The sequence below is a fragment of the Micrasema longulum genome, unplaced genomic scaffold (genome assembly GCF_059751315.1).
Source record: "Micrasema longulum isolate JH-2025_06_02 unplaced genomic scaffold, ASM5975131v1 h1tg001135l, whole genome shotgun sequence".
Lineage (NCBI taxonomy): Eukaryota > Metazoa > Arthropoda > Insecta > Trichoptera > Brachycentridae > Micrasema > Micrasema longulum.
The window spans coordinates 267,970-285,571 of record NW_028278323.1 but is presented as its reverse complement, the minus strand read 5'-3'; the positions used below and the strand labels follow the sequence as shown (position 1 = coordinate 285,571).

Here is a 17,602-nt window from a genome sequence, read left to right as displayed (position 1 = left end):
TCTTGTTTAGGGGATATTATTATTATTTTGTTTTAAATATAAATATTGGTTTAATTATTTATTATTTTATTTTTTATTATTTAAATATTCGATTTATTTTGTTGAACTTAAGTTAATACATTTAAATGGATGGCAGGCTTTACTACGCATTCCCATTTTTTTTTAATTTTTCATAAAACATATAATACAAAAAGTTCATATTATACTCCCAGGAGTTATTAAAAAAACTCATTTGGGACCGTACATAAAAAAAAATATTTTTGTGACAATACATAATTTCACACATAGTTAATATTTCCGAAATAGTAAGAAAACATTGTATACGAAACATAAAACACCGTACTTTACACCATCTATGTAAATTACATTAATTACTATCACTATCAAAAAGATTTAAGTAATATTTTTTCATTGCGACAATTCTTGATTTTCAATTCGACTTTTTTGTGTTTAAGCTCATCTGGCAGTTTATTAAATTCGGAATGGCCAATATTTTCCAGAGACCTTCTGCCGAACTTTGTTAAGTGAAACTTAGACACATGAAGATTCGAGTATTGTGGTTGCGAATATCATGACCAAATGTGTATTTTAAATTTGTGTGAGCAGAAAAGTTTATGATATTCAAAATAGTATTGGTTATGTCATGCAGTGGCAAAAGGAAGTATTTTTGTCTGCCGATAGATATGCTTGACACGGGGACCCCATTTCAGTCCAAGAATTTTCTTTTTATTTCTCTGAGTAGTATAACTTGTCCATCTGTTTGTATTCTAAATAAATGAGTTCGTTCGAGGTGTCTCTCATTATCATCATAAGCTTGACAGCCCTGGATGGGCCTTGACTGTATCCAAGAGTCTCCTCCACTCTTGCTTGTCTCCTGCCCTTCCTCTTCAGTTCCTAATTATTAACCTTGTCGTATCCGCACTGATGCAGACCATCCATCGCTTTTTGGGCCTTCCTGGTCTTTGTCGTCCTCGTGGTACCGAGAAAGTTAGGCGTTTTATGTAGTCGTCGCTCTCCATTCCAATTATATGGTCAAGATGTAGTTGATGGAGCACATCGAGTGCTCCGAAGATTTTATATTGCTCCCTATTATAGCGACTACGGCAATGTTTGTTTTCTCTCACAGGGGCCATTGATAACTCTCGAAGATTCTTCTTCGAAATATATTATTATAGCCACTTTACACTATGTGTAACATTCACCATTCTGCTCATATTTGAACATCTATATTCCTTCAATTCTTTCATCTATTGATGTTTGTGAAGTTAAAGCGCTGAAACCTTTATTTATGCGGGTGAGATTCATCTAATTGAATTATTTCACCTACATACTAGGCAACGAATGTTATTTTTTCAACTTCTATACTTCTTCATGAACCAGGTGGATTTATCAACAAATTTTTATCACAAACAAAGATTTATCACAAACATCAACAGATGAAAGAATTGAAGGTGTTCAAATATGGGCAGAGTGGTGAATGTTACACAGTGTATAAAGTGGCCACTTAAACCAGTCATTAACAGGTCATAAGCCCTGTAGATGCCTAGATTTCCATATCACCGTCTCTTAAATGTTCTTCATCTCTGTTGTTATATGTAAATATAAACAGCTCCCTAGGGAGTTGAATCCAGTCCGTGTCTACAAAAATTTGGACAAACTCAAAATATTGTTGATAAATCCACCTGGTCCATGAAGAAGTATAGGAATTGAAAAAATAACATTTTCAGGCGTTGCCTAGTATGTAGGTGAAATAATTTAATTAGATGAATCTCACCCGCATAAATAAAGGTTTCAGCTCTTTAACTTCACAAACAGAGAACAAATGAAAGAATTGAAGGAATATAGATGTTCAAATATGGACAGAATGGTGAATGTTACACAGTGTGTAAAGTGGCCACTGAAACCAGCCATTGACAGGTCATAAGCCCTGTAGATGCCTAGATTTCTATATTACCTTTTCTTAAACGTTCTTCATCTGTAATATGTTAATTGAAATAGAATGCGGTTTTTACTTGGGTTCAAAAAATTCTTTAAATTTATCATTTCTTATCGTGCAACCAGAAGTGTGTCAATGCTTCTTTTAGGTATAATTCTCTCAAATCTTCTGATCTTATGTCATTATGTATTAAAAGACTGTGTACCTTGATAATAAATAAATCGAACCATATTATTTAAGCTTATTGGCTCAAAATTGACAGCTGAAAGGCAGACGTAATCATTTTATCTTTGAATTCTAATTGCTGTCAGTTGTTGGTTCATGATTCATGCTTTGTATTATGTATTCTAAAAGCATGAACCCATAAAAAATACCCAGACTTAACAAAAACAAGCGTGTTAGTTGTTAAATAGCCACAAAATAGCACTAACACCTTAATTCAATCGTCAATGTCACGGCTGTACAATAATCCACAGAGGTTTAATGTTGTTATGATTTCGAGGTTATATCACTCGGTACTTACTACACGGTGTTACAAAACTTACTTAGCGAAAAAATTGTACATTTGTTTTAATATATGAGTATATTTCATCAAACTCCTGCATCTGATACATCGACCCAAGAGTGTTTAATGCCTCGGACGAAAATAATGTTGAGTGCTCCAGAACAAAAGCGATCTTCAAGAGAAATATAAATAAAATGATTTTGTTTAGCAGAAGAGACCATTGGAGGAGACTGCTGTGAGACATTGCAGAAATTTAATTATTATTTCTAAATGTTTTTAAATTTTAATTATAAAAATTATAGGTCCAGAAAACAAGATCGTCACCGTTAACAATAAAAACCTCGAAATAGTAAATGAAAATATAATATCTCCTATATACGTCTCCTACGGTCTATTAGCGTCAGAGTGTTTCCATACTTTCTTGGGTGTCCCGCAAGGCTTTAACCTGGGTCCATTGTTGTTCTCAATTTTCATTAATAATATATAATATGTTATTTTAAACTCGCGTTTTCTGTTGTTTGCGGATGACTTAAAACTTCTTAAAGGTGACAATTTCTGACAATTTTCGTCTTCTCCAAGTGGACATATCTAATATATCTGAATGGGGAATGCGAAACAAACTTAAGTTTAATGTTTCCAAGTGTTCGGTCACGTCCTTCACTAGGGCTCAAAAAACTATAATTTTTCGCTACTAAATGAATGATAAGAATCTGATACGAACATCGAATGTTTAGGATCTTGGCATTAGATTTGTGAGCACCCTGACATTCATGAACATATGGAGACAATCAGTGGTAATGAATTAAAGATGTTAGGATTTGTTCTGCGTACTGCCAGGGTTTTCGAAAATACCCGCGTACAGAGAACTCTTTACAACTCCTTGGTGCAAAGTAGACTCGAGAGTGGCTCGACGATTTGGGGGCACATGAACTAAAGTACTTTCTTATGATAGATAGAATCCAAAAGAAGTTTCTGAAATATCTCCACATGAGAGAGTGCGGGTATTATCCTTGGCTCTACCCAACTGAGTTTCTCGAGGGTATGCTTGGCTACAACAGCTTAGAGACTAGAAGGAATGTGTATTTGACTACACATATTTATTGATTGTTGCGCGGTGTTATCGATTATTCTGAGATTATGGTGAGCATTGGTTTGTATGTTCCTGATAATTACCTTAGATAGGGTCAGCATAGATTGTTTCATATTCCGATATACAGGACCAATCTGCTTATGGTTATGCCTGTTGGAAGGGCTACCACTATGCTGATCAACATCGCTTTGGATATTGATCTGTTCCATGTATCCGAAGGGGTTTTCCGGAGCAGTATTCTGCTACTACTTTGACATGAATCTCTTTCACGTAATTTTTCTTTTTTATAATATGTTCGCATTGAATATATGTTTTTGTAATGTACATGTTATATTTGAATAAATTAATTGAATTGAATCTTGAACATAAGATAAAACTGACTTGACGTATTGTGTGTTCTTACATAGATCCATTGGGCACTGCGGGCATAGATAATAACACATTTTTGTCTCTCACCCTATGGTCCTCACAGTACCATTTTTTCTATTAAAGAAAAAATGAGATAAAAAATCGTATTTTTTATTTTTTATTTATTTTTTAATTATTAACTTAGGTATTGTTAAATAAATGTGCGAAATATTTATTTTATTTTATTTTATACCGTGTTATTTCGGGACCACGTACAAAAAACCATATTTAACGAGGTTACACGTATGGACTTTTGTAATACATAAATAAACATATTGTAGGTTTTTTTAGTGTCCATGCGTTTCGCTCTATCGTATATCTTACATCACAAATAATCACAAATCGCACGCGACTTAACGTGTTACAAACATGCTCAATATAAAATACATATCTATGCTCTTTTTTGATCAAATATACCATTAATAATACGGAACTCTTTTTTTTCCTTAATACCCCATTAATGTAATGTAATTCATGGTTTGGGAATAGTATTAGGTTTGACCACTTTAATAAGTATAATTTAAAACAACTTGTCATCTCAATTACCGATTTAAATTCTAATAGTAAAAAACTTAAACGCACAGTATCCTAGTTGCAAAAACATGTCTATAAAAATATTTTACTTAATCGATATATTTATATGTATTTACATTTATAATCGTTTTAAAACTATTATAATTTCAACAAATCCTGTAATTCAACAACATTCTGAGCAACATTTTTAAAATTCTGGGCATAAATACTGGAATCAATTTAAGGATTTATGATTATTTGATTATGCATCATAAATTTTATGCATGCTTTTTAAAAATTATATTTAATATAAATGGTTTTATAATACGGGTGTCAGGCCAATCATGACGCATGGGATAGAAACAAGATCTAACACAACCAGGACGAAGAAACTGGTAAGAGCTTTCGAAATGAAATCATTAAGGGCAATCACAGGGAGAACTCCGTAATGAAGCAATATGACGGGCCTGTGGCAGCGAGGTGAAGATGTTGTGCCATGGAGAAGAGCAAGGAAGTGATTTCGGAGAGACCATGTTATCAGAATGGGCAATTCCAGAATCCCTTACATTGTAGCTAAGAAAATTCCTCCTGGTCTGGTAGACCGTCTAAAAGATGGAGAGACAGTTGGATCCCAACGTCCCAAGAGCAGCAGCTTTCTGCCATAACAAATCAACAGATCTAAACGAAGAGGAAGAAGAAGAAGATAAATAATAAAAAATAACTTTGTTTTTAACCACTCATATTTTTTGCCGACCGGTTTCAAAGCTACACAAGCTTCCCTGTCAAGCTTTACTTTGGTAAATTATAATTTGTATACTTTGATAAAAAAGCTTTAAAAAAAATTGTTTTATAAATTTTATATTTGAAGCACTAACTTTGTGGCACAATAAATAAAACTAACCTACCTAAATAATGGAGGCGGATTGTTTTTTAAATGACAATTTTTCTAAAAAATTATCTAATTCACTACTATTAAACATTAAACCTGCATTCTACACAACTAATACTATCTTCAATCTGTGCCTCATGTCTGAGGATAGTGATTACGCCTGACTCCAGGCATGGCTCGTCTGTGGACAGTCTCCCTCCATCTGGAACGGTCTTGTGCTGTTTTATATGCATTCGTTAGTGATATTCCTGATAATTCAGTGACTATGCCGCTCCATCTTGTCGGTTGAAGTCGACGCGACCTTGTCGCTTCGACACTTTCCAGGAGAATAGTTTTCTTCAAACTACCAGAGTTTCCCCTGGAAATACTTCCAAAGAACTGCAGGATTCTTTTCTCGCACTTGGATGTTAGTTTTTCTTCTATCTCCAGTTCCCGGAGTATATACATATGCATTCGTGCGACTAATCGTCCACGGAATCCGCAGCATTCCCCGCCACCACCACATTTCGAAAGCTTCGATTTTTTAAAGATTCCCTGTGTCCAACACTCCACACCGTACATGAACACTGAGAAAACCAAAGCCTTCACCAGTCTCTATTTGGTGTTAATAGTTATACTGCGGTTCTTCAAATCTTTATCAGCTAATAACATACTATAGCAACATTGTTAAAAAATCACAAAGACAAAGTCCCTGAATATAATACATCTAGTATATAACAATTGAATTGTAATGATTGCGATTCAATCTGCATTTGAAAAACTAAAAGAAACTTTAATATAAGAGTAAAATAACACTTAAGGTGTCTAAATAATAATATTTTTTCTGAACTCGCAAACCATCTGATAGAAAATAATCATAATTTCAATAGATACTGGATTAAAAATTCTTCATATTGAAATTAAAATATTAAAATTGAACAACTTGGAAATCTTGGAAATTTAAAAAGCAATTTATAATAAGAAAAGAAATAATCAAATAAACAATGTTTCCTTTAGTCCACTCCTGTCTAGTTTTAAAGATTGTATACATCTCACATTGCGCTTCCCATCCTTTCAAGACAAAAATATTCGTTTTATTAGCTCCACGCGCGGCATAATATTTAGTAAACATTGATTAAATAAAATAAGATAGAATTAATTAGTTAAGTATACCTTGATAAAGAAACTTGTATAGCTTGAAACCGGTAGGTAGAAAAAAATAAAAATAAATGGTTAAAAACAAAGTTTTTTTTGTTGATTTTATTTTAATGAATAACCACAAAGTTAATGTTTAAAAAATAAAATTAAAATGTAACCTTAGAGTGCCTACGGGCGCTTAATTGTGTCCATGAGCGTAACAGTGAAATTAAATTCAAAATTAAATTAAATGAAAAATTAAATTAAATTGAAAAATAATTTGGGTACCTAGGCCTCAATTATGAACGCTATCTTCATCTGTAAATATCGAAACGGTATACTAAACTTCTCTACTATCTGTATCTACCTCGGTATGTTCTACCTATTTGTCATCTCGATAACGAACCAATGAATGAACGCAAAAATTTAGTCAGCGTTCCTTACGTCATTAACATTTAAAATAGTTATCATTTATATTTTAAATAGGCTTCTATGATAAAAAGTTCTCACTTCAAAGCGATTATAAACTCCAATGAGTCCCAATTTGAGTGAAAATGCTCGCTTAAACATAATTTTTATGTAGCTTTGGACAATATTTATCGAGACGCTATGCTTAGCGATCGTCTTATCTACCGAGGGATTACTAAGCCGACTCCTTTAACGTCTCGATACATACACTCCGGAGGATAGTAAAATAGACAAAAAAAATATAATAACTAATTACTTTCTTATAGTGGCAACTTTCTTACGCCTGGATACTCTTATATGTTAGGACAGAATCTAGCGACATTATTATTTGCATCTATCCACTCGTTTCAGAAACTGATAGTTATGTCAGAATTTTATTCGACTTTCCAATTAACGTATTTTTCTCTTATATTTTGAATAGGCTTTTAAGAAAAAAAGTGCCCATCTCAAAACGATAAAAAATTTAAGTAAATCGTAATTAAAAGGAAAATTGCTCAGTGGAACAAAATTTTCGTCACTTTTAATGCGTAGAAAAACGTATCGAGGGATTCTAGACCCGTCGGTATAAACCGATGTATTTACATCAAAACTTGATAGTGGGGGGATCAGTAGTGTATCTTAGTAGTCGGTCGGGCGACTTTTATCTTCAACTATGACGTCATACTGAAGCTTTGTCATTTCTGTGCGTAGATATGTTTGCCGTGACGCACGCTTCCCCTTGTTTTATATCGATGTACCTACCCAAATAGAATGAACCTTTTCGAAACTTCTAGATGTTGGTTCTGCAGTGCAGATGAGGAACCACCAATACACATTATACTCAAATGAAAGACATAACCCCTACAATACATCACATACAAATAATATAAATATATATGTTTTTTTTTTAGCACCACAACAGGCCAGGAGGCCCAATTACAGTGGTGAATTACAACACAGAATATCCAGGCTTGAGAAAACTCACAATTATTTTTTTGTGTTCTCACCGGGAATCGAACCCGGAACTTTCCGTGCGTGAGTCAAGCGTCTTGACCACTACACCACGAAGGTCACCATATAATCACTAGATCCTCAACACAAAGACAACTTAAACAAATACAAACTAATACCACCTTCGGACAAAGGAATTTTGAGAATTATTCAATTAAAATCTATAACCTTCTTCCACTATCTATTAAAACAGTTAGTAACGAGAAAATGTTTAAAAAGGCTATAAAAAATGGATAGTGGAGCTAGGTAGATGTAAAATGGATTGTCTCATTCGCCAAAACCAATATTGAATCAACTGCTCCACAAATGTATAGCTTATGTTAGGCTTTTGTTATTTTCATTGTGCGTTTTGTAATATAAATAATATAAATGTACATTTATACCTAGATTTTAAAACAGTATACATGTTTTGTTTAGTATATCTGTTTATTAAGTAAGTCATCTTTGTTTATTCTCAAATGTAAAAACATTTCAAAAAAGTATATTGTGTCCTCGTGAGGTCCCCAGTGAGGTCACATTATTTTTTTATTGTTTATAGTTTGTAAGAGTAAAATATGAATAAATAAATAAAATAAACTTATGAATCTGATGCTTTACACCATAAAAAGATCCTCATCCCGGGAGAACCCTGGTCAAACCCAAGGATGTTAAAGAGCTCACCTCCGACCTAATAGCCCGATACTTTACGGATCTGGCTTGGAGGGGGAGATTTAGCGAAATGTGAACTCTCGCCTTTAACACAGTAGCCAGGCTCTTTGTAGACCTGGGCTTGGAGGGCGAGAACTTTTCACGGGACCCGTCACAATAGATCTTCACAGGTCGCAGTGACGTCAGGAGCTTGCATAGCACTGACCTCCACCTCTAAGAAGAAGAATAAGACGTCTTTAAAAATAGTTCGTTTTTATTATTTTTTTCATATATTACATTACAGTTCAAAAAAATTTGACATATAATTCAATGCCCTAATTTTTACCGCGCGTTAGAAAAACATTTTTTGTATCCAATTTCCCGTAGGGCTGAAGTTCTTCATTGTTTTCAGTATTCGTAGATTCACCTTTTAAAGCGTCTTTGGAATAATATATTACAATTATCGAGCTATCCATAATAATTATCAAAAACGAAAGCTTAAAAGTGCTTCAAAGCTTTATTTTACAAAAAAATCTACTATTTGGTAAACAAAATATTCATATTATTGACTTAATTTGGATTCCTGGACATTTGAAAATGCAAGCATGAGTAGAATCTTAAAATAGGTGCAACATATTTGCTTTATTTTACAAGGACATCAGGAAATTATTAATTTTGATGTTTGATGGTCGGATGGCGTTTTTCTAAGAATTTCCGTGGTTACGTTGTTTAATAATTTATAAATAGCAGAACTAAGATTTTTATCTACTCGTACAAGGCTTTTTATGACTATGTTTTTGACGTATTTTTGTCACAGTCACAAATCAAGGATATGGAACAATCATTAATGATTTTTTGATTGCTTTTTTGTAGTGATAGCATAATGGGCATTTTTAAGGACATTTGTAAACATAGAAAATTATTATAAAAGAAATTAGAAAGACACAATGGTATATAGTAAACTTGGTGGAGCGGAAGCGGGAGAGAGGTGTTTATAATTGAATTTGATTCAACGATCTTATGAAAGAAGATAACTTTTTATAAAAAACATCAAGACTGGTATGTTTGTTGGCAGACCTGAGGATTAAAAAAAATTTTTTTTTTTTGTTTATTTTATTTAGTTCTATGATTAACATAGTCTAATATATATTTACAACACAATATTTACATCTATACTTATTCTAACATTATTTATCACTATTATACACTTAATATCCTAATTTATAATATCAACTGTTTCATATGTACATTTTCATTAATTATATTCACTATTTACACTATACACTACCTAATATTTTTCACATATATACTTTTTACATTTAATTTGAAACATATTTACATTTATTTCATTTTTTATGCTTTCTGGCATTTTCTCAAATAGTTGTATTCCCTCGTACATAAGGCAGTTCTGGGACATTGCTTTTGATTTCTTTTCGAGTCTTATATTTTTAGATCCTCTTGTTGCATATTTTCTATGAAAGAACTCATTATTTTTTAGTTTATTTTGACAATATCTCGGAACTATTCCTTTAATAATTTTTTTTATTTCATTAGCAACATTGAATTTGATTCTTTGATCAATTGTCATGATATCTAGAAGTTGAATCATTTTCTTAACTTTTGTTCGTCTCCCACATCTTAATATTATCCTCATCGCTTTGTTTTGTATTATTTGGAGTCTCTTTAGATCTCCTTCATTACTTAAATATAAAATACTGGAGCAATAATCAATGCGGGGAACGATAATACTTTTAAATATCAGCAGAGAGGTTTTAATGTCTAATTTATTCCTTATCCTTCCTAACAGGGATACCTTCTTTGCGATTTTCTTACTCGTATAGTCTGCATTTTTTGAAAAAGATAATTTAGTCAATCCAAACTCCTAGATATTTTATGCTTTCAACATTCTATTCTATTCTGCGCAGAGGGGAATGAAAACCATAGTTAGTTCTATGGTTATTGGTACGAAAAAGTAACCTTTGTCTAAGGTTTCTCAGTTGGGATTTTTCATTTTATTAAGTTCATCGGGCGCATCAAAGAGTGAGTTGAGAATTTTAAACAGGACTAGAAGGTCGGTTTTATTTCGACGGTCTTGAAGAGAAGATATATTTAAGATCGTTTCTAACTCATTGAACGTAAATTAGTCTCTGGATAAGCTTTCTATAATTCTTCAAAACTTATTACAAATATACAAAAGGAGTTTTTAGCCTTTGATTTGTTTTTCCTTTTTTATATTACTTTGATAAAGCATAGCAAAGCAATTGAATCACTTAATGGATTCAAGAAATATGCAAAACACAAGTGTTTGAATAATTCACTTATGTAAGAAGAAAAAATGTTGTTCCACGTGTATAAACTGATTATGTCATCAACGTAACGTGTGCTTTAATCGTATTCAAAATTATTATTATATATTTATTCAATTTTATATTTACTTGGTCTAAAAAAATGCGTAACAATGTATTTTTATAGTATTAGAATTAAAAACATATTTTAACATACTAATTCGACAACGATTAGTAGAGTCGCCCATACGGACAAAAATCATTATATGATTATTAACTACTAAGTTAGACACATTTTACAGCAATAAAATGTACCATATGTACTCAAGTTGAAAATCGCAAACGTAAATCGAAACCGTCCGTTACACGTTTGTTGTTAAAGTAAAAACCGAACAAAAAACTATGGAGTGCTTTTGTTTTATGCAAAAGAGCCAAAGGGCTTTTCTTTAAGCGGGAGCGAATTATAATTTTAAGAATTTAAGAATATTTTATTTTCATTTCCGACAATTACCTGTGAAATAATTTCCAAACATTCAAAACAAGCTAACACGATACTTATACTATAAATTATAATTAAATTTGATGATAATATTATTGACCTATGTCTGAGATCCTTTTTTTTTCATCATTATTATTATTATCATGGATAACTTATATAGTACCATTTTCGTAACAAAATACCTCAAGGGCGCTTTACATAGTGATTCTTTTAAATTTGTAATTTAATTAAAATAATTTATTTTGTTGTCACATACTACGGGTTTATTCAAATGATTTAGAGAACAAGTGGGTTTGAAATTTTTTCCGAAACATCACTTTACTTTCACAGCCTCGCACCTCTGCTGGGAGAGCATTCCATGCCATAGGGCCTGCGACCGCAAATGCGCGTTCACTAAATTTAGTGCGCTGTTTGCGTAGAGGTATAATAACTTTTCCTCTCGCCGTAGACGTGGCTGATCTAAGTGTTAGACGCCTGTCAGCTAGTTCATCTGGAATGCATAGCTCCCTTAGATATTCCGGAGCAGAGCTGTGCAGTGACTTATACATAAGCCAACAGAGTTTGTATTCGACCCTCTGTGGAAAACGTTGCCAGTGTAGTTCATCATACTCTACATTCCCTTTTCGCACCGCAGAGCAGTGCATTAAAAAATCAATTGCAGCTTATCTCGATCATATCAACAATTTAATTAGCAAAGTGGCGATATTATTGAGTTTTTTTTTAAAAATCAAAAACTTCGTTCCAAAAATGGAAAAAAATTCTAACCAACTAAGCAATTAAATAGAACTGAACTCTTTCAACTAGAATCATTAAATTTTATCCATAAATTAGCCACTAATGTAATTGTAGACGAAAAACTAAAACTTGTTAAAATTTGTAGTCAACATGGACATAATACGAGAATATCAGACAAATACCATATACAACTTTCTAAAACAAGACAAGGACAATCAAGACTTATGAACCGGGGACTGAAATTATACAATAAATTGCCAGACAAAACTAAACAAATGACTCAGACAAACTTTTCAAAAGATGTAAAAAATACTATTTTGAACAACAGAGTATGAATGAAAAATGTTTTTATTATTTTTGTAAAATGAATGTAATAATCCGTAAGGGTTTATAAATAAATTTTCAAATTAAAAAAAAAAAAATTTTTTTGTTACATGACGGTAAAATTATCAGTCTTACACATCAGATGCCAGTCGAGGGACAGTAAAATATTGTAGTGTAAAAATACGTTTTTAAATAAATATTTCCTACGAACGTGTCGGGAATCGAACCCGACACCCCTTGCATTGTAGGAAAACGCTCTGACCATTACGCCACAAGGCCGACTATGGTTATGTCAAAGTAAAGTTTAACTTTAACTTAACTTAAAAACTTAACTTTAACTTTGATTCCATAAATGTTCGATTGTGTGTAGTAAATCAATGCTTTGATTTAATCATTTGTAATAAATGAAATATAAATTTAAACAATGCTCTGTTATTGCATGATTTTGTATGTACGCAAATCTAGCAAAAGCAAAGCATTGTCGGGTTCTGCCCGTAATTCATAAAAAAGATTCTGCTTTTAAGAAGAAGTAGATCAGGAGGGCTATTTTATAGTGGGCCAATCAGGATCTTCTCCAGCATTTGCTCAAGTGATGAGGAAACCATAAAACTCTTTAAGAAAAGCCAGCCTGTTGACAATCATCGACAGGCTTTACGTTGCTTTAGAAGCGTGGCATTTTGAGTCCTACTTTAGTTTATTTTACTAACTATTTTGTTTGTTCAGTTACACATAAGTATTTTTTTTTGTGAATTACATTATTTTTACAAATATTGCATATTCAAAGTTATACGAATCAGTGACACCTAGAATAAAACACAATAAAAAATATATATAATAGGTTCCTTTATAAAAAATGTATGCGACGCGAAAAAACTGTCTCCAGGGGTAATATTTTAAACACTATGGCGGCCATAGAAAAAGCTTTTATCTCTCGTATTTACCTACAAATACGCCAGATAAAAGTGTTTTCTTGTTGTGAAGAGATTAATTGGACTGAATTATTTTATATACTAGGCAACGCCTGAAATCAATTTTCCAAATTTTAAACGTTTTTAGTGGTTATATTACAATATTTTAAGTTTGTCCAAGAGGGAATTATAACTTAAAATATTGTAATAAAACCAACTGGTCCGAGGAGAACTTTAAAAATTGGAAAATTGTTTTCAGGCGCTCCCAAAGTTCTTCTTGGATCAGTTGGTTTTATTACAGTATTTTAAGTTATAATTCCCTCTTGAACAAACTTAAAATATTGAAATAAAACTAACACCGCTTAAAATTTAAAAATTGTTTTTAAGCGTTGCCAAAGATGTAAAATAATTCGATCAGAAGAATCTCTTCACAACGATAAAGGTTGCAGCTATTTAACTTCACTAAAATCAACAGTTGGCAGAATTGCAGAAATATGGATATTCAAACATAGACTAAATGGTGAATGTTACACAGAGTGTAATGTGGCCACTTAAACCAGCCAATGACAGCCTTGTAAATGCCTAGACCTGCATATTCTCATATCTGAATATTCACCATTCCTGCTATAATTTGTTTATTTCAAGCTTAGTATGGTTTTTCACTTTTCGAATCGATTCGGTATTATTTGGTCATTTCAATAAGATTTTATTAGTTAGAAAAAAAAAATTAATACTTACGAATACTTGCTCCAAAAACAACACACATCAAGGCTTGAAAGATCACAATAAACTTAAACATTTTACAATAATAAAAATATCAATTGAAAAAAAATGGTCTTAAACGATCTTGTCTCAAATAAGCTCCGTATATCTAATTTAATAAAATATTCAGTAGATATTCTAAGATTTCTGAGACAACTATCACTCTTCGAATGCGCGTGAACAGTGGTATTTATTTGGACGGTGCAGGACTTATAAATAATAACTCTATGGGAGTGCGGGGGAGGGGTAAAAAAACATATGATAATAGTTTTTGTTCTGTAAATAAAGTTTTAATTTATTTTATTAAACTTTCATTCGCACACAGCCTGAAAAATCGCCAAACGTCAATTTCTTATACAAATAAGTAAGTGTAAAAAAACGTCATAATAATTTCAATTTTCGAACACAGTGGTACATAGGGCACTGCAATAGTACTCCAATGACGGAGTTCAGTAATTAAAAAAACATTTATTTTTTAATAGACTATCAAACTAAACAAAATATTTTTATCTGTCGTACTGTCAGTGTTATGATTGCTTCAAGTTTTGTAATTTTTAAATTACTCCGCGTGAGATGTCACACGTTCTCTTTAGTGAGTTTTGCCGATTGGTGACTTGGCCTCCCGTCAACCAGAAATCTATCACAACACGCTATCATCGGTTGAATCGGGAGAACTAGTGACGTCGTTCAGAGTACTTCGCTTTTACTAAAATCTTTTTTTTTTCATGCATTCTCAAGAAACTTTGCGGTACAATTTAATGGTATAATTTTTACCGCGCGTAAGAAAGCGATGAAACCGGTCACTGGATATTCCAAATTTGTGGATTAAAGTATCACTCGCGTTTTATTTATATAATAAACTCATCTTTTAAATTCTATAAAAAAATAAGGAAAAATAATAAGTTTTACCATTTTTTTATTTATCAATAAGACATTTTTAAAAATCGAAAAGTTAACTATGGTGATCTCAACATTTGTAACCAATCAATGGACGAACATTATTGGTGTGGGTGAGATTTATATCTAAATTAATTTACTAACTAGGTAACGCCTGAAAACATCCCTAAATTTTTACACTTCGTACCCAGTTAGTTTGATCAACATATTTATTTTATAAACATAAACGGCAAATCTGCCTTTTATAAACATTTATAATATTAACATATTTGGCTTAATATATATTTTTTTTAAAACATGAATTTCCTTATATCCAAGATTTATTTAAAAAAATTAAACCAAAAATTATTCAAGATTTATATTATTATCATTGATTTTTTTGTCCTAGCTTTAATTTTCTTTATTTGTGTACTTTATTCAATTGTGCCTTTATGTACCCGTATTAAAAAGATTTGTGTTTGCCATTATTGAATGGACTAAATTCGTTAATAAACAAATAAATGGACTTTATTTTCTGTGTATCTAAATGTCTGTAAAGCAATAAGAGGTTCTGATGAGCCCTGTAAATTCCTGTACTTCTATATTTCATTCTCAAAAGTAGTCTTTTTCATCTTTCTTGAAATGTTATATTAAATTAATCAGACTAACAAATTCATAATATTTTCAGTCCCTGATTTAAAAATGAATTAAATAATTTTTTTAAAATTCTTTTTCGAAATTTATTTATTTAAAACGCCTTGTAGGCTTTAACATGTTTTACATATATTTATATATAAAAAACAGACATATTTTACACAAAAGTAGCAAAAAATAGAAAATGAATTAATAAAAAAAAAGCAAATAAAAATATTTAAAAATAATCTTACATATAGTACATACATACATATATTCCAGTAGAGAGAACAGAAGTTCATTTTTTCCCATCGGTTATATTAGAAGAATGTAGAAAAATAATAATTAAGAATACAGATATAAGTTAACAAAGGGTATACAATATAAAACAACAAAGTATTATTTAAGAATTTAAATTTGGATATAATAAATTGATACACTGCCTTTTAAAATTCAAAAGTGTTGTATTAAATATATCTATATCATTTGCGTATTCGTTTGCAAACACATGAATTCTCCTCATAGGCGAGTGTGCACTGTAGTTAGTTGTAGATACATTTATGTAGAAGAGTTTAACTCTTAAAAGACTGTGGTAAATAATCCCTTTGCGCGCGGTGATGTAACATCGTGTTACCACTAGTAAAAGACGGAATATTCTGAAGTTCAGACATTTGAAAAAATGAAAAACATGGAAACATACTGTTTAATAATTCGTTTTCCATAACTAATGCGAATAAACATATAATTTAGCCCCGTTAAAGCAAATAAATTAAAAATCACAACAACGCCGCCCATGTTACGCGCGTGCGCCCCCTATCATTGTCATTAACCAACTGAAGGCTAAATCTGTTTTAGACGACACCCGCCGCAAAACAGCGTCTCTGTCTTTCCTGTTATGACTTATATCTTCGTGCCCTCTCTTGTATAAGGTTTATGTATAGATGTGTTGCTGAATTAGCGGACATTCATTCTTCGCGTAGCAAGGATAAATATTTTTTGAATAAACATTTAGCACAGTTATACAAATTTTACTTTCCAAGTCGGGTGTGAAAATGTCTATTTGAAGATAACAAAAAATACGAATTCATCACTCATAAAAATAAGAGAGATATATCAAGTCTTGTGTCCTATGTCGACTTGTGTGACATCACAGCCACACAAGAGTTAATAAAACGAGTAATCCGGCCGGGCACTCGCAAGTTAATTAGTTTTAACAGTTCGGAGCAGTCAAATACTGAATTTAATATTTTAAATAAAAATAACAAATAATTTAATTTTCTTCTAGTTTCTAATGTGTGTAAATTTAAATATTTATTTAAGTACGTATAATTAATATGTTCAACTGAAATACCTAATTTAAAATAAACGAAACGTAAAAATTTATGCTGAATTCTTTCGATATTATTTATATGCACTTTATAATATGGTGACCATATAACCGAGTTGTATTCAACTTGGCTACGTACTAAAGCAACATATATTTAAACGACAATTAATTTAAAATCATGATCATAATAACAGTTCACCTTTTTACAATGATTAATTAATCTAACAGTATTTATGATTCTACCGGTAAGTTTATTCATGTCACAGGTATTTCCTCTTAACTTTGCTTTTCCGATCTTCCTTTACAAGGCAAACTGTTACAAAAATATTACATCAAGAATCATTAATTAAGTGAATAAATATAATTATTTCCCATTTAGAACGCAGTCTTGCAAAGAGCACTTCATTAGAAGAAATTGTCATATTTTGTATATTTCAGTTTTTTTAAATTCTATCCCATTGTTCGAAAAACTAAATTTGTTTCTTATTTTTACAGGCGGGTTAAAAATCTATGGCCAAAATACCCGCTTTTGCTCTTTTTTTCTCTTGTAATATATATCGGTAGTCAGATGGCAGAGGGCACCATCTGTAATTTTCAAAAATGTTCAGGAGAGCTGAAATTCGTCTCAATTTCAAGACTTTAATCCAGAAACTAAAATATTTTAGTGTTGCTTTTCAATGATAAATTACAATTCTAAATGACGCTGATTTT

At 31.6% G+C, this 17,602-nt stretch overlaps 1 protein-coding gene across 1 annotated transcript in view; it reads right to left on the bottom strand.

Annotated features, from left to right (window-relative positions):
- The window catches only part of LOC148276862 (circadian clock-controlled protein daywake-like), a 29,109-nt gene extending 14,866 nt beyond the window's left edge, over window positions 1–14,243 (bottom strand). Inside the window, exon 1 of the mRNA XM_088233636.1 lies at window positions 14,032–14,243. Within this exon, the coding sequence (XP_088089762.1) occupies window positions 14,032–14,092 (61 nt within the window). The 5' untranslated portion in view covers window positions 14,093–14,243. The remainder of the gene's footprint in view (window positions 1–14,031) is intronic.
- Between the last annotated feature and the right edge of the window lie 3,359 nt (window positions 14,244–17,602).